Source organism: Haliotis cracherodii, unplaced genomic scaffold, assembly GCF_022045235.1.
Source record: "Haliotis cracherodii isolate W230 unplaced genomic scaffold, xgHalCrac1.p SCAF_6, whole genome shotgun sequence".
Lineage (NCBI taxonomy): Eukaryota > Metazoa > Mollusca > Gastropoda > Lepetellida > Haliotidae > Haliotis > Haliotis cracherodii.
Genome location: NW_027266319.1, coordinates 8,549,980 through 8,566,596, shown reverse-complemented (window position 1 = coordinate 8,566,596; position 16,617 = coordinate 8,549,980). Strand labels below are relative to the sequence as shown.

Here is a 16,617-nt window from a genome sequence, read left to right as displayed (position 1 = left end):
TCATGTAGCTTAAAGCATATTCAGGAACTCTGTCCTAAAACGAAAACCAAACATTTCCTGCAAAGCAAATATCTGAAAACACAATGTCCACGGCAGCAAATAAGGGTCGAACCCTTAGCACAGCACACATATCGGGATAACACACAAGCAGGGTTCGAACCCATGTCACAGCAACCGCTGGACTCACCCATCTGGACCAAGACCAGAATCTTCACCATGGAGTCCATCCTTCCTAACCCCTTTGGTTTTGGGTTTCTTGTTGCCGAGTTCGTCGTACTCAGACGAGGAGGCGCTGTCGAGGCCAAGGCGACGACGTTCCTCACGTCGCTTATCTTTCTTACGTCTAAGATTGGAGGACAAAGGAACTGAGAAACTCGCTTTCTTACTCATCATTAATTAACACTGTACTTACTCGACCAAGAGACGTGCCTATTTCAAATAAATTCGACAAACCTATAGACTTGTACACTGGGATAGTATGTAACAATCCGATCACTGGAATATGAACCACTCCGTTCGATCAAGAATCAAAGTCCACTCGCGTTATTCAATATTCAGACGTGAAAACCAGGCTTGGCTTAAAGGAAAAAATACCCTCTTTAAAGTAACCGTGATATTAAACTTAAGCGGCTTCAAGACTGAAATGGGTAAGCGCCATATAACATGCAGACGCTTACTCCTGCACAACCGCCAGGCAACGGCTGATTCCATTCCTGCTCCTAAAGATAAGAGATTTGTGTGTAAAAAGCAGTCCATCAAGATGTCATGCCCGCTTGCGTGACCAGGTAACCATAAGCATACAGGCTTCGGACAAAGTGGGGCAGATATAACTTGGCCACGTGATGAGACGCCATTACGGGTGGAGGTGAAGATCAAGGGAGATAACCAATAAGGCATTGGTTACAAATTTATGAAAGTATGGCATGTTATCGATGTCGGTGGATAAAGGGTTTCGTGTTGGGGTCACAGGATCTTACTGGAGGTCGCAAAGAATTGCTGAAGGGAAATTGTGATTGGTTACCATAATTAGAAGATCCCATATCCCACGCATTCCTTCTGAGACAGAACATATCCATTGATGGAAGATAAAGTGTTACGTGATACTGATAAACGCCTCCATGTTGATCAAGCCTAATCCATTACACACGTCGTATTGAGAGGGATCTTTCATTCCGTTGATTAAGAAGGGCGCCAAGATTAATGATTTTTTTCAAAAGAGACCGTATGGACATTCCAGGATATCATTATTGGACAGTGAATAGAATTCCAATGAAAGTGTGAAATGAATATTTATAATAAAAATAACTAATAGAAAACAATATCTAGTCATGATGAATAGAGGCTACATATTGTTCAAAGTACCAGGAGAATTACAAGAATGAGCCGCGTTGAACATTTTTTCAGTTATATCACGGTGCAATATGATGAGGAAAGACCAAAGAGATACAACTTTGGGGCAACCCTCTAGCATGGGTATGGTGTTGACAAATAAAGTGAGTGAGTGAGTTGGGTTTAACGCCGCTTTTAACATTATTCCAGTTAAATCACGGCGTGTCAGCTTTAATGTGGGAGGAAAGCCCGAAGTGGTCAGGTCTTAGACGTTTACCACTTCGGTGAAACCCACAAGCACGGGTATGGTGCTGAAAAACCTAGAAACAATCGGGGTGAACCGGGATTCGAACCAACAATCATAGGTTTCTGTCGCTCCAAAGGGACGAAACTCTGTGCAACGAAGTGGGGCGCCTAAGACGACTGGGCCACCCGTGCCCCCGCTGACAAACAGAAATCACATTCAGGACGAATCTGGGATTCAAACCCACTACTATGATCATTCAGGACAGCAACTCTGTCAATGAAGTTTGGAGGCTTAGGAGTTGACTGGTCAACTGTTGTCGCCTTCAGTAACAAATACGATAAAGACACGCGTCAGTGATACATATACGATACAGTTATCAATAAATAGTCTAAAAAGCACCAGAACATTTTACTTAATCATGTTATGGATGACACCATCACCAATATAACAAGGATTGTAGTTAGTAGAACTATGACGAAACACCACCAGTTCTGAAATCTGCACGAGAGATGTTAAATAGCGACCTGTGGCTGCGAAGAACATCATTCAAAACCAGGTTATCCTAGAACATATTGGCAGCAATTAGAAAGCACACAACCATGCATATGGCCAGAAAGACGATAATGAATACAACGAATATGAGTATAGAATCATTTCAATGAACCATCACCCCTGAAAGACAATAGCAGGTCATATGCGGGAAGGTCGTGCGAGGGTTAATTTTAATCCACAGCAAGATTAGTGAAGTCTTGGTTCAATCATGCATACGGCTGTTGATAGATAGTAGGATAAAGCTTATATTATAGATGGATGTTATCATAATATATATATATGAGTTGGGAAGTATATATGGGCCAGCATAACACTGCACAACGCATGCCGATAGCGTAACACTTTACGAACTTTTCATGTTCTGCCATCATTTCGTCATATTTGTCGCCATATTTCTCCCTCCTTCTCTTCTCTCGTGCCTCCTTCCTCTTAGCCTTCTCTGCGAAATATTTCTTCTTCTCTTCCTCTGTCATATTCTCCAAATCAACGTCGTCATCGTCGCTTGATTCGTCGCTGAAGACCGGTTTTCTCCACTCTTTCTTCAGTCTGATAGACAGAGTCGAATGAGTGATGGCGTGTGTGTAAGACACTTCGATTGTGCCCAACCAAGATATATCTATCTACATTGCAGCAGTACAAGAATGTAAGAAATATTGAAGAAATTATATCCAATGTTCACCCCCTCACCAAAATACATCGATACCAACAGTTAGACAGTAACAAAATGAAAATAGTTTCTGTTAAACCTAAACCCCATTTGTGCAGCGGTATTATGCAAATATCTTTAGAACGTAACAATTATATTAACAATGTTTAAGGGATGTTAATACAAAGAGAAGGAACGGATAGTGTAGCCGTTTCTGGCAGTCGTTTACTAAAATTTAGAATGTCAATTGTGCAAAATATTTCCGAAAAGAGGATTCAATAAAAAGTAGGACAGCGTGCATGAGGAAGGAATATATCAGTTTGTATCACAAAGATTGTGAATAAAGACAAGATAACACGACAAACTTCATAGAGTGTTAGAATGTCTTGTCAAACCAGAGTTTACCATGAAACAAGGACTTAAGTTGTGGTGTCAAAAACCCCTTTGCAAACAGTGTCAGAACATCCAACCGTGACACGGACGGAACAGAGTGTATGCAATATGGAAAGAAGTTTGTTTGTTAGAAGTAGCAGAGGAAAAGGTGCAAGTTGGAGAAAACTGTGTGTAGCAGCACCCGGACGCATGTTATATCAAAAATATATCAAACATTCCATGCAGGCTGATATATGGCTTTACGAACTTTTCATGTTTGGCGACCATTTCGTCATATTTGTCGCCATATTTCTCCCTTCTTCTCTTCTCTCGTGCCTCCTTCCTCTTAGCCTTCTCTGCGAAATATTTCTTCTTCTCTTCCTCTGTCATATTCTCCAAATCAACGTCATCATCGTCGCTTGATTCGTCGCTGAAGACGCCGGTGTAGTTCCGGCCCTTCTTCGTGCCCTTTTTCCCAGCCTTCCCACCTTTACCAGCTTTTCCTGGTTTCTCCTTCTTCACGCGGACCTTCCCACCTTTCCCATCCGACACCGTGGTGTACACACTGGGGGATTGTCATACACAGGTCATCGCTAGACATTGTCATATGGCTAGATACAATTGAAGGTTAGTATGTCCGCTTCGTAAAAAAATGGCTGGTTATAATTGAAGGTTCGTACACCAGGTACGCTAAAGTGCCTAGATAAAATTTAAGGTTAGTATGTCATTTACGTCAAAATGGCCACATATCATTGAAGGTTCGTATGTCAGCTACGTAAAAATGACAAGATATAGTTGAAGGTTCGTATGTCAGCTACGTAAAAATGACAAGATATAGTTGAAGGTTCGTATGTCAGCTACGTAAAAATGACAAGATATAGTTGAAGGTTCGTATGTCAACTACGTAAAAATGACAAGATATAGTTGAAGGTTCGTATGTCAACTACGTAAAAATGACAAGATATAGTTGAAGGTTCGTATGTCAGCTACGTAAAAATGACAAGATATAGTTGAAGGTTCGTATGTCAGCTACGTAAAAATGACAAGATATAGTTGAAGGTTCGTATGTCAGCTACGTAAAAATGACAAGATATAGTTGAAGGTTCGTATGTCAGCTACGTAAAAATGGCTAGATATAATTAAAGGTGTGTATGTCAGCTACGTAAAAATGGCTAGATATAATTTAATGTTCCTATGTCAGCTACATAAAGATACGTATGAAGATACTGTAGTCGTGGTTATATAACAGGTTTGGTTGTAAAAAATGACATTCTTTCCTAAATTAAGAAATTATAATATAGGTTATGTACAATAAAATGCATTGAATGGACATCTTTGCATGATGTTGATATACCCTCTATTCACTACAACACAATGCACCTCTACACCATAAAGATACCAGAGACATTTATGTCGATGATAGTACCATTGTAAGTTGACTGATAACATTCTAAATTTAAAACTCAAACCGATTTAACGTTGTTATAAAAGCTGAGGAGCAAAAGAAACTATACCTCATATGTGTGATTTTCAATTGAAAATATCTTAAGTTAGCGAAATTATATCCAAAACATGAACTGTACTGGCGCATAGTCAGCACTCAAAGAAAACATGGTTTTATTTTTAAAAATATATCCAGATTAAAAACTTTTGAAAATTCAGAAAAATGGCATAATACACAACTGATATGGTTATCTTAAACATCTTGTCTTTGAAAATCAATACATTTGCTTTCTTTCGGCACAAATTTACATTTCAAACAGGAGAGAGGCCACGGGTCTCAAAATTCATTTCTTACCCTGGTATTCATTTAACCAACTTATCTTTACACAAAGTTACCTAGCCTCGGATGTATAACTTTTACCAACTGTTGCAGGAATTATTGATTATTAAATGGACAAAATCAAATGTAGCAGCTGCTCTTTCAATTACATAAAAAACACACTCGGAATGCTTTGTTTTCCTCCTCAGTTTTTAGGTAAATAAATAGTTATCTACTGTAAACCATATTGTTAGAAACCGTTACATCTAACAAATTAATCCTCACTTACATTATAAATGTAAGTATCTTGAGTTAGTGATAAAATTAAAGAAATATTTTATAAAACTAAAACACGGAGTGTAATTTCCAACACCTAAATATAAACTAAATTCGTATTTTAAATCCTACCTTTCATCGTCGGAATTTTCTGAAAAAGTGTAAAATGTCAATAAATGAAAAAACCCATGACATACATGTACATTGCATATTCGACATTGGAACTACAAGTTAAATATTATTTGGTGTCAGAATATAGTTTAATATAGAATCGTTACAAAGAAGAATATGTTTAATAACAACAGAAAACACAACGATAGTCGATATATTTCTGGAGTAGTTAATGGTTTAAGAATATTTAAACATACTTATGTCCAAAAGAAAGTATACCAACTCAAATGTTTTCCACTATTTAGTCCACTACTTGAAAAAAAAGAGTTTATTAATTAAGACTTAAATATGTCACACGAATGCAACCAAATGTCTTCGATGACAAAAAGCAGGAAACTTTGACAATGTTTGAGAAAACGACTTTGGGCAATGCACGTGAAAAAGTACTGTATATAACTGGCGACACGGCACGATATGAACACAACAACACAAAGCACCAAGTAAATGTCCCATGTTTTACCGCTATACAGAGGGAGAGAGCCGTTGGTTTGGCGCATCAAGGAGCCACGCCCGCTGCCACTGCAAGAACGTTTCGATGCAAAAGCACCAAGTAAATATGCCATGTAACCATTACCAGATTGATGCAACGTTTGCAACAGACAGGACGGACATCAGACAGACGGAGAAGCGAGTGATCACGGATGACCACGTCTATTGAAGACTGCCACATCCGGACCATTCATTTCCGAAATCGCTTTATTACAGAGACGGCAACGGCAGCGACGGCACTCGGACACAGGATCAGTCGACAGACAGTGTATTGGAGATAAAGAGAACGTGGTGTCAGAGCACGTCGATCCTACCGCGGAGTGACGTTAACACGTCAACAACGACGTCACAGGTCGACATGGGCCAGGCGGGGTCGACGTTGGCAAGTGCGAGACTGGGGACGCGTCATGTCCTCCGATGAGAGTTGATATTGCTTATACAGAAATGATGGTCGGCAGCGAGTATACAGACGAGTTGGTGAACGTTTAGCGCCAAATTTGGTCAACAAGTTCAGCTATTGGAAGGCGGTAGCGTCATGGGCCCCGTTCCACAAAGCGAACGTAGAGCTACGACTGTCGTAAGCCTATGTTAAAGTATGGGAGTTACGATCAACTTAGCGCTACGATCGCTTTGTGGACCGGGGCCCTAGTCCGGGGAAATACCTGCGGTGATGTCAAAATGAGGCGCGTCATTATTTAGGGAAACCCGCATGCCCCGAGAAGTTTTGAGACTCGTTCTGGAACCATCCATTCAACCACAGCCACGTGGAATTGTCTTCCGGTAAGACAATGCCAGACCGCATACGGCAAGACTCGTCGTTATTTTCATTAACGTTTTAACCCTGGCGTGGCATACCCTCTTGATATGAGTGAGTGAGTGAGTTGGGTTTAACGCCGCTTTTAACCGTATTCTAGTTATATCACGGCGTGTCAGCTTGATGCGGGGGGAATGCCCGAAGTGATGGTGCTGACAAATCTAGAAACATAATCGGGGAGAACAAGGATTCGAACCCACAATCATAGGTTTCTGGCGTGCTCAAGGAACGCAATTCTGTGTCTCAGTCAGTTGTAAAGCGTTTGTTTCGAAAACATGAGCAGTTTTACACATTATGTTAAACACAACTCTAATGAAATACATATTCACTTCCTACATACTGTTGGTTTTCTCTCATACTTTAGTCTTTTAAACTGTTGGTCTACTTTCTTTTAGACATTAGTAACTAAAAAACAATTATGAATTAATGCTTCACAGTTTTCTTGGAAAATTTGTTATTCTTGATATCACATATGCAATAAAAGAGGTGAGGTCAGGTAAAAAAATGTTTTTTACGTCGCGTTCAAGATTATTGCACTTATATAGCTTTCACAGACCTATGTTGGTTATACAGAGCTCAGACACATCATACTCCGAGCCGACAAGTCCTTGTGTTATTCCCTAATGGCGAAAGGCAGGGTAACAACAAGTGCCATCTTTTAACGTCTTTTGATATGACGCGGCCAGGGAATCGAACCCTTGACCTTCAGCTCACCAGACAGATGCTCCATCTATTTCATCAGGGAGGCGGTCTGCAATAATATAGATTCACAACACCATCCAGTTAAAATACTACGTACCAGGACTGGTGTAGTCCTCAACTTTGCCATGGCCGATGACGTTTCCATGCTCGTCTCGGATTCTCTGTCTCCTCTTCCTATGATGCGTGCCGCCGGCACTCACGTCGCTGTAATAGCTGTGATCGCTGTCGCTGCCATGTTCACGCCGTTCCTTCTTCTTTTTCTTCCGGTTCTTCGCTCTTCCTCCTCCGGGTTTATCACTGTCAGAACTGTGGTAGGACTCACTAGCACTGTACGTCCCGTCGGCGCGTTTTCGTCGTCGTTTGACGTGACGTGTACCCCCAGCACTGACCACACTGTAGTAACTATGAGCGCTGTCTGAACCGTGTTTCCTCTCTCGTCGTCGACGTCGTCGCCGGGCTTGACCATCTTCATCCTGGCTGCTGTGATACGATTCAGCTGTAGGACAGGTAAGATTCTCGTTAAGATGACGTTAACGTTACATTTGACGTTTTGATTTACGTTTTGTGTTGACGTCTTTCAAAACAACATGTTTACTGAGCAATAGTCGAGCTATATGAAAGCGGCGTGTAAATAGTCGAGTGTGAATCAGACAAACCAGTGATTGATATTACGAGCAACGTCCGAAGCTGATGGAGTTCGATGTCGTGTAATCAACAAATATGTCACCGAGCCTGACCAATCGATCCATTTGACCTCCTCGTACAATCACTAGCACCACTGACCTATTCTATTCCACCATCGAAGAGATATGACAACACAGACATTCAGAGTGCAGTCCATTACAAGGGGAACTGGGGTTCTTGTGAAAGAGAGTATTATATGTATGAGTTGTGTTTGACGCCGCTTCTGACATAATTATAGTTATTTCACGACGTATCAGATTAGTGTGGGAGGCAGGTCCAACATAATTATAGTTATTTCACGACGTATCAGATTAGTGTGGGAGGTAGGTCCAACATTATTTCAGTTATTTCACGACGTATCAGATTAGTGTGGGAGGCAGGTCCAAAATAATTACAGTTATTTCACGACGTATTAGATTAGTGTGGGAGGCAGGTCCAACATAATTACAGTTATTTCACGACGTATCAGATTAGTCACCCAGAATAATTTCGATAACTTTATCTTTTTGGCTTCTTTGTCAACGTTTCGTTTCATCACACAAGCTTCACCTTGACCAGATAGCCTGCGATGAACTCATCCATTTTAGTTCTGTGATCGTGGAAATGAGATGTTCGAACCAAAGGCCCAGGAATGTCACTTTTACTCACCATCGCTGTAAGTGCCATCCGCCCTTTTCCGTCGTCGTCTGACGTGACGTGTGCCGCCGGCGCTACGGTGACTTTTGTAACTGTAGTCGCTGTCGCTATCAGCGTCCCTCTTCCCCTGTTTCCGTCTGTGTCGTTCCTGCGGCGTCTCCTCTTCATCAATCCCCCCTCCCTTACCGCCCCGTCGCTTCCCCCCTTTACCTCGAGACATGGATGCGATGCCGCTGTCGACGTCTGATTCCTGTTGACCAATTTTTCTGAAAGACACAAAATCATTACACGTTCATCCACGTGGGAGTTATCCGCGACGTCGGTCTTTGCATCTACCAAAGTAAAAAACCCTCAGGCATTCCGGGCTAGGTTAGGTCCTCAGCAACCCGTGCTTGTCGCTCGAGTCGGCTATAGAGATCGGTTGTCAGGATCGATAACGTTGTTCCTGATATCAATCATTGGTTTGTCTGGTATAAATTTGAATAATTACAAGCCGTCTTAATATAGCTGGAATATTGCTGAGTTGGCTTTAAACAACAAATCAACACATATCAACGTAATACAGTAAACTACTGTTATGACGAACTCAAATGGACCACTAATTTTAGTTCGTTATAACCGTAGTTCGTTATAAGCATATATACAACATCTATACAGCAATTGGCCGGGACCAAAAATTAAGTTCGTAATATCCGTTCGTTATAAGCGTGTTCCTTATAAACGTATTTTACTGTAATTATAAATTAAAATATATTTTTGGTATGTTATGTCCGAAATTCATTCTTCGAAGTCTGGTGAGGTGGCATAGTGGGTAAAGTTTTCGCTCGACCGTCAAAAACCCGGTTCGATTCCCATCATGGATGCAATTTGTAAAATTTACAATTTGTGTCTACTTCATTTTTAAGGACCATCGTCAGCGACTTTCGCATCAATAACATGTACGTGCTAAACGCGGGATATTGCGATTAAAATGTGTCATTAGTGTCAAGATCACAGATAATCTTGTATATTTTAATTATATGTTAGTACTTCAGATAGATGTATTACGGTATGGTTACATTAGTATATTAAGCTTAGCGAGTTGTTTTTAGATATTGTCAGGTAATACTATGGGAACAGGTTAGGTTCAGGGAAGCGTGACTGGGTACGGCTGATAGCTGGGGAGTTAATTGGTGTAACAATAGGGAGGTCAGGGGTAGCTTGGGCTTTGGGGTCAGTTTAAATAGCGGGGCAGGGTAATAATTTGGACAGTCAGCCAGAATCAGCATGGTCATGTAAGGCATGGACTAATATTGTGGGAGACTTCTACTCTGGTTGGCGTAAGTTTTTACATTTATTGTTTCATGTTGAATTGTATTTTAGAGGATAGAATTTTGAGTTATGTATTTTTTCCAAACGTAATTATATACACATATTGATGGTAATAGCGTAAAGCCACTGTAACAATTAACCACAACATGATCAAAGTGTAAACAGTTCAACTCAGTAATATGTAAATCGGAGTATTGGTGCATGGCTGTATGTATTGTGAGGTAGTGACACATACCTCAGTGACTGTAATTGCGTATATTACATTGTAGTGTCCCGGAACTGGCCGGTTAACCTTAGAGTGCGTAGGAGGGAAGAACCTCCGATATTACGTAGGAGGAAGTAACAACCTCCAACATCACGTAAGGAGAGAAGTTCTCCGACCCAACGTAAGGAGAGAAGTATCTTCGTCTCCGTGGCACATCGTAGGATGAACACAGCCGTGGCATCCATGTAAACAGGCACCCCTAACTCCGTGGGGACAACATCGCCTGGGTGGAAAGATCACCATTCGTTATTACGAGGAAGAATTCTCGTATGAACTGCTCAATAACATCAGAGATTCTAAAGTTCTGTATAGAACTGTTGTGACAGTGACAGTGGAGTGGCTTTGTATCTTTTGGTTGTTTTTTTTTGTGGTTGTGTGTTGTTGTTGTATATATATACACACACAAAGTTTTACTGTGTATTAGTTGTGTTATTCTTAGAACATCTGTATTAGTGTTAGTATTTTTAGAAGTAAACTATTAGTATCAGGATAGTGTATCGTGATAGTTGTATTGTTAGTAGGAGATAGTTGTATTATTAGTAGTAGACATTTGTACTGTTAGTATTAAGATATTAGTATTAGTAGTAGGTGGTAGTATTGTTATTGGTAGGAGAAGCTAGTTTAGTTAGTTGTGTTAGTTAATTTGGTATTAGTTTGAATTTAGATATTGTTATTGGGATTTAAAATTACTTTAAGGGAGGGAATAAATCTGTATTACAACTTCATTTGTGTTTGTGGTTGATTCAATACGTGACATTTTGGTGGCAGCGGTGGGATATTTAATTATTGTCACTATTGAATTAACTCAGACCATCATTCTATGAGAGATTAGGAGTTACTTCCTTGATGGTTTATCCTTGTAGTATTTGTTTGGCCAGAGGTGTGATAGGACCTCCGGCACCACTTCTACATCCTTGAGTGTTCGAGTTAGAATCAAGGTTGGTAGGGTGTATTTCATTTATTGGTCAGATTAGGCTATTGGTTGGAATTTTATATTTTTGGGTTCCATTCTATGCATGAATGTACTTTTGTATAGTCTAAGTTCCTATTGGTAGCATTCATTATTCACAGTTGTCCAAGACTAAGCCTGCTGGGTTTAACTGTACTTGTACTTCATACTATCACCATACAGCTAGATATGGATCTTGAAAAGATTATCAAATTGGGTCAGAGTTTAGGGTATGAGCAAAATGATTTGAGGACGTTTGTAAAAGAACAAACTGAGTTAGAGAGAGAGAAAGAGAAGGAAAAGTTAGAAAGAGAGGAAAGAGCAAGGGAGCGGGAGATCAAGAAATTAGAATTGGAGGAGAGAAAGGAGAGAGAAAAGTTAGAATGGGAGAAAGAAAAATTAGAATTGGAGGAGAGAAAAGAGAGAGAAAAGTTAGAATGGGAGAAAGAAAAATTAAGAGTGCAATCAGAGGAGAGAATAGAATTAGCCAAGTTAGAAAAGAGTTATGCTGGAAATTATGAAGGACAGGTAGGAGAGAAACAATCAGGTGCTGCACCTAAGATGCCTAAGATGCCTCCGTTTGAAGACCGCAATGACAACATTGATGCATATCTTCAACGGTTTGAACGGGTAGCTGTAGCACAAGGTTGGAAGCCTTGTCATTGGGCAGCATATCTTTGTACGCTACTAAAAGGTAAGGCTTTGGAAGTATACTCCAGATTAAGTGTAGATGACGCAGAAGATTATACTGCTGTTAAGACTGCATTGCTAAAACGCTATGAAATGACAGAGGATGGATTTCATCAGAAATTTAGAACTGCTAAAAATGATACAGGTGAGATATTCACACAGTTTGTAGTTAGAATTGAGAACTATTTCAACAGATGGATTGAGCTTAGTGGTACTCAAAAGACTTTTGAAGGTGTGAAAGATTTATTGTTGCGTGAACAGATTTTAAATGTAACTGGAAGGGATCTTAGTATATTCTTGAAAGAGAGAAAACCAAAAGATGCTATGGAAATGGCCAGACTAGCAGAACAATTTATAGAAGCCAGAGGTACAGGTCCTGTTAGATATGGTAAGCAAGGTAGTTTTGGTCAACATGACAAAACAGAGGTCCGAGGTAAACCAGGAGAGAACAAGGCGCCAGGTGGTACAAAACCCAAACCATTTATTCCTATTAAAGAAAGGACATGTTACAACTGTAGTCAAATTGGACATTTGGCAGCACAGTGTAAGAAACCCAAATATAACGTGGCAAGTATCCAAGTAAGTGAATACACCAGTAACGTGTCTGCAGTCCTTCCAGATTGTATAGATGTTGAGGCAAGAATACCTGAAGTTGTAGATGGTGATGCCACAACTTCAGAGAGGGTGAGTGAACCAGATGTAGCCTCAGGAAGCATGTTTACTACAGACCACAACATGCCTATTCACAAGGGAAAGGTAAATGGCAAGCCAGTGGATGTCCTGAGAGACAGTGGCTGTACTGGCGTAATAGTGAGGAGGTCAAAGGTAGAGGATGAATGGTTGTCCTCAGAAACACAATCTTGTAAGTTGGCTGATAGTAGGGTGCTAATACTTCCCGTAGCATGGATTACCGTGGACACACCCTTTTATACTGGAAAGGTAAGAGCTGCATGTATGGACACACCACTCTGTGACCTGATATTAGGCAATATTCCAGGAGTGAGAGAACCAAGCGATCCAGATCAGACGTGGGATAAGGATGATATCCAGATGGTAAGTGCTGTGGAAACAAGAGGCCAAAGAAGAGTAAGACAAGAAGGCATGAAACCACTGAAGGCACTGAAACCTGTGGGGCTGACATTGAGTCGAGGTGAGTTCATTACCCAGCAACAACAGGATTCCAGTTTGGACAAAGTCAGGAAATTAGTGGAGGAAGGGAAAATTAGGGAGACCAGGCATAGTACTTCCTCTTACTATATTGAGAATGATATGCTCTATAGGAAGCATACCTTCACCAAGTTTGACAAGGGTAAGCAAGTTGTACAGGCAGTTGTACCAGTCGGGCTGCGTACCCAAGTGATGAAAGTAAGCCATGAAGCATTGATGGGAGGGCACCTTGGAATCAAAAAGACTTTAGATCGGGTTATGTCTCAGTTTTATTGGCCAGGAATAATGGGTGATGTTAGAAGACATGTGCTGTCCTGTGATATTTGTCAACGCACAACCCCCAAGGGCAAGGTAAGAAGAATACCACTAGGACAAATGCCATTAATCGAAGTACCATTTGAGAGAATAGCCGTTGACCTGATAGGCCCGTTGTATCCTGTCACTGACAAAGGTAATAGGTATCTTTTGACGGTAGTTGACTATGCTACCAGATACCCAGAGGCAGTACCTTTGCCAAGGATTGAAACTGAGTATGTTGCTGAAGCTCTTTTCGAAATATTCAGTAGAGTAGGTATCCCCAAGGAGATCTTGACGGACATGGGAGCCCAGTTCACTTCAGGTGTAATGAAGGAGGTAAGTAGATTATTATCCTTGCATCAGCTAACTACTACCCCATATCATCCAATGTGTAATGGCCTTGTGGAAAAATTCAACGGTACTCTGAAGACAATGTTGAAACGAATGTGTGCAGAACGGCCATATGACTGGGACAGGTATGTAGCTGCTTTGTTATTTGCATACCGAGAAGTACCTCAAGAGAGTTTGGGATTTGCTCCCTTTGAACTACTGTACGGGCGTACAGTTAGAGGGCCAGTGCAGATTCTCAGAGAAATCTGGACTAAAGACATACAAATCCTGAGGTAAGAACTACTTATGAGTATGTGTTAGATTTGCAAAACCGACTGGAAGATACTATTCATATAGCACAACAAGAACTAAAAAAAAAATCAGGTAAGTACAAAAAGTTCTTTGATGCAAAATCACAAGCACGGAAAATGAAAGTAGGTGACAAAGTGTTACTTCTGTTACCTACCGATTCCAACAAACTCCTACTCCAGTGGAAAGGACCATATGAAATCTTGGAGGCCTTTGGTATTGGCAATTACAGAATACAGGTAGGTAATAAGACTAAAACCTATCATGCAAACCTACTGAAAAAGTACATTGACCGAGAGGAGATCAAGGACACAACTGTATGTGACGTCAGCATAGCTCACCTGATGTATGCTAGTGCCGGGCTGGTAGATGTCAAAGCGGAAGAGGTAAGTATGCTAGACATAGTTTCACCTGCGCTAGTTTCAAAAGAAACATATCAGGATGTAGACATTTCCAAGGACCTGACAGAAGAACAACAAATTGAGGTGAGAGAGCTCGTAAGTGAATTCAGGGATGTGCTGAGTGATTTACCAGGGAAGGTAGACTGTATGCAGTATAAGATCAAGTTGACATGCAATGAGCCTATAAGATCCAAACCATATCCGCTTCCACATCACATGAGGGACGTTGTCGCCAAAGAGATACAATCAATGTTAGATATGGGGGTGATAGAACCCTCTCACTCACCATATGCTTCCCCCATTGTACTTGTGAAGAAGGCTGATGAGACTTACAGATTTTGTACCGATTTTCGCAAGTTGAATCAAGTAACGGTCTTTGATGCAGAACCAATTCCATTAGCCGATTCCGTATTTGCAAGGCTTCGACACTGTAAGTACCTAACCAAAATTGATGTGAGCAAGGCATATTGGCAGATCCCAATGGAAGAGAGTAGCAAAGAACTGACGGCCTTTATAACCCCTGATGGGTTATACCAATGGAAGGTGATGCCATTTGGAGTAGTCAACGCACCAGCAGTATTTTCCCGACTCATGAGGCAAGTATTACATAGCATACCTAACACTGACAACTACATAGACGACATCATAGAAGGAACAGAGGAATGGTCACCTCATGTGGTAAGTCTGAGAGACATATTTACAAGGTTAAGGCAATTTCATCTTACAGCTCGACCATCAAAGGTAAAAATAGGATACAAACAGTTGGAGTTTTTGGGACACAGGGTTGGGAGTGGCCTAATTCAGCCGGAGGGTAAGAATGTGGAGAAAATCCTAAATGTTGAACGACCACAAACTAAGAAACAGGTCAGAGCTTTGCTAGGATTAACTGGGTACTACCGGAAATTCATCCCAAATTATGCAGCCATAGCAGTGCCTCTGACTGATCTTACCAAGAAGGGCAAATCAAACAAGGTAGTATGGACAGAGAGTCAAGAGTTAGCTTTCACGACGTTGAAAACACACATGTCAAGTTTTCCAATCTTGAAACTGCCAGACTTGGAGAAAACATTCCTAGTAAGAAGTGATGCTTCTGACGTCGGAATCGGAGCTGTTCTTTTACAAGAACAGGAAGGTGAGCGGTTTCCAATAATGTACGTGAGTCGAAAGTTGGCAGAACGTGAGAGGGCGTACTCTACCATAGAAAAGGAGTGTTTGGCAATAGTATGGGCAATACAGAAGTTAGAAAGATATCTGTATGGGCGGGAGTTCATTCTTGAAACGGACCATCAGCCCTTAGTATGGATGACCAAAGCCAAGTTGACCAATGGACGAGTGATGAGGTGGGCTCTAACTTTACAACCTTACAGGTTTCTGATCCGTGCAATCAAGGGGATTGAGAATGTGGGAGCTGACCTCTTGAGCCGGTGTTCGCCCTAGTCACACTGTGTGCATAGCAGTATGTAAATAATGCATTTTTCAGCATCATAGTGAAGATATGACAGTCATTACTTTTTGTGTATTATTGTTGTCATTGTGTATATATATGGTTTTGTATTAGATAATGTCTTTAAAAGACGTTAGGACAAAGTTATATGTGATCTTGTTTGTTATATAATTGTGATCAGGTACAATTAACTTAAGTGGGGAGGTGATGTCAAGATCACAGATAATCTTGTATATTTTAATTATATGTTAGTACTTCAGATAGATGTATTACGGTATGGTTACATTAGTATATTAAGCTTAGCGAGTTGTTTTTAGATATTGTCAGGTAATACTATGGGAACAGGTTAGGTTCAGGGAAGCGTGACTGGGTACGGCTGATAGCTGGGGAGTTAATTGGTGTAACAATAGGGAGGTCAGGGGTAGCTTGGGCTTTGGGATCAGTTTAAATAGCGGGGCAGGGTAATACTTTGGACAGTCAGCCAGAATCAGCATGGTCATGTAAGGCATGGACTAATATTGTGGGAGACTTCTACTCTGGTTGGCGTAAGTTTTTACATTTATTGTTTCATGTTGAATTGTATTTTAGAGGATAGAATTTTGAGTTATGTATTTTTTCCAAACGTAATTATATACACATATTGATGGTAATAGCGTAAAGCCACTGTAACAATTAACCACAACATGATCAAAGTGTAAACAGTTCAACTCAGTAATATGTAAATCGGAGTATTGGTGCATGGCTGTATGTATTGTGAGGTAGTGACACATACCT

The 16,617-nt window shown here is 40.7% G+C and overlaps 2 protein-coding genes across 2 annotated transcripts in view; one reads left to right on the top strand and one right to left on the bottom strand.

The window, feature by feature from the left end:
- Window positions 1-16,617, bottom strand: part of LOC139445485 (titin homolog) — a 91,343-nt gene that overhangs the window by 31,225 nt on the left and 43,501 nt on the right. Inside the window, exons 10-14 of the mRNA XM_071226626.1 lie at window positions 8,693-8,946; window positions 7,458-7,856; window positions 5,317-5,335; window positions 3,415-3,711; window positions 2,480-2,674 (exon numbers count right to left, since the gene is read on the bottom strand). Of these exons, the coding sequence (XP_071082727.1) occupies window positions 2,480-2,674; window positions 3,415-3,711; window positions 5,317-5,335; window positions 7,458-7,856; window positions 8,693-8,946 (1,164 nt within the window). The remainder of the gene's footprint in view (window positions 1-2,479; window positions 2,675-3,414; window positions 3,712-5,316; window positions 5,336-7,457; window positions 7,857-8,692; window positions 8,947-16,617) is intronic.
- Window positions 10,750-15,836, top strand: LOC139445236 (uncharacterized). The gene is made up of 2 exons (XM_071226376.1): window positions 10,750-13,695; window positions 14,181-15,836. Exons 1-2 carry the CDS (start codon window positions 11,395-11,397, stop codon window positions 15,834-15,836), a joined length of 3,957 nt encoding a protein of 1,318 aa, XP_071082477.1. The 5' UTR covers window positions 10,750-11,394.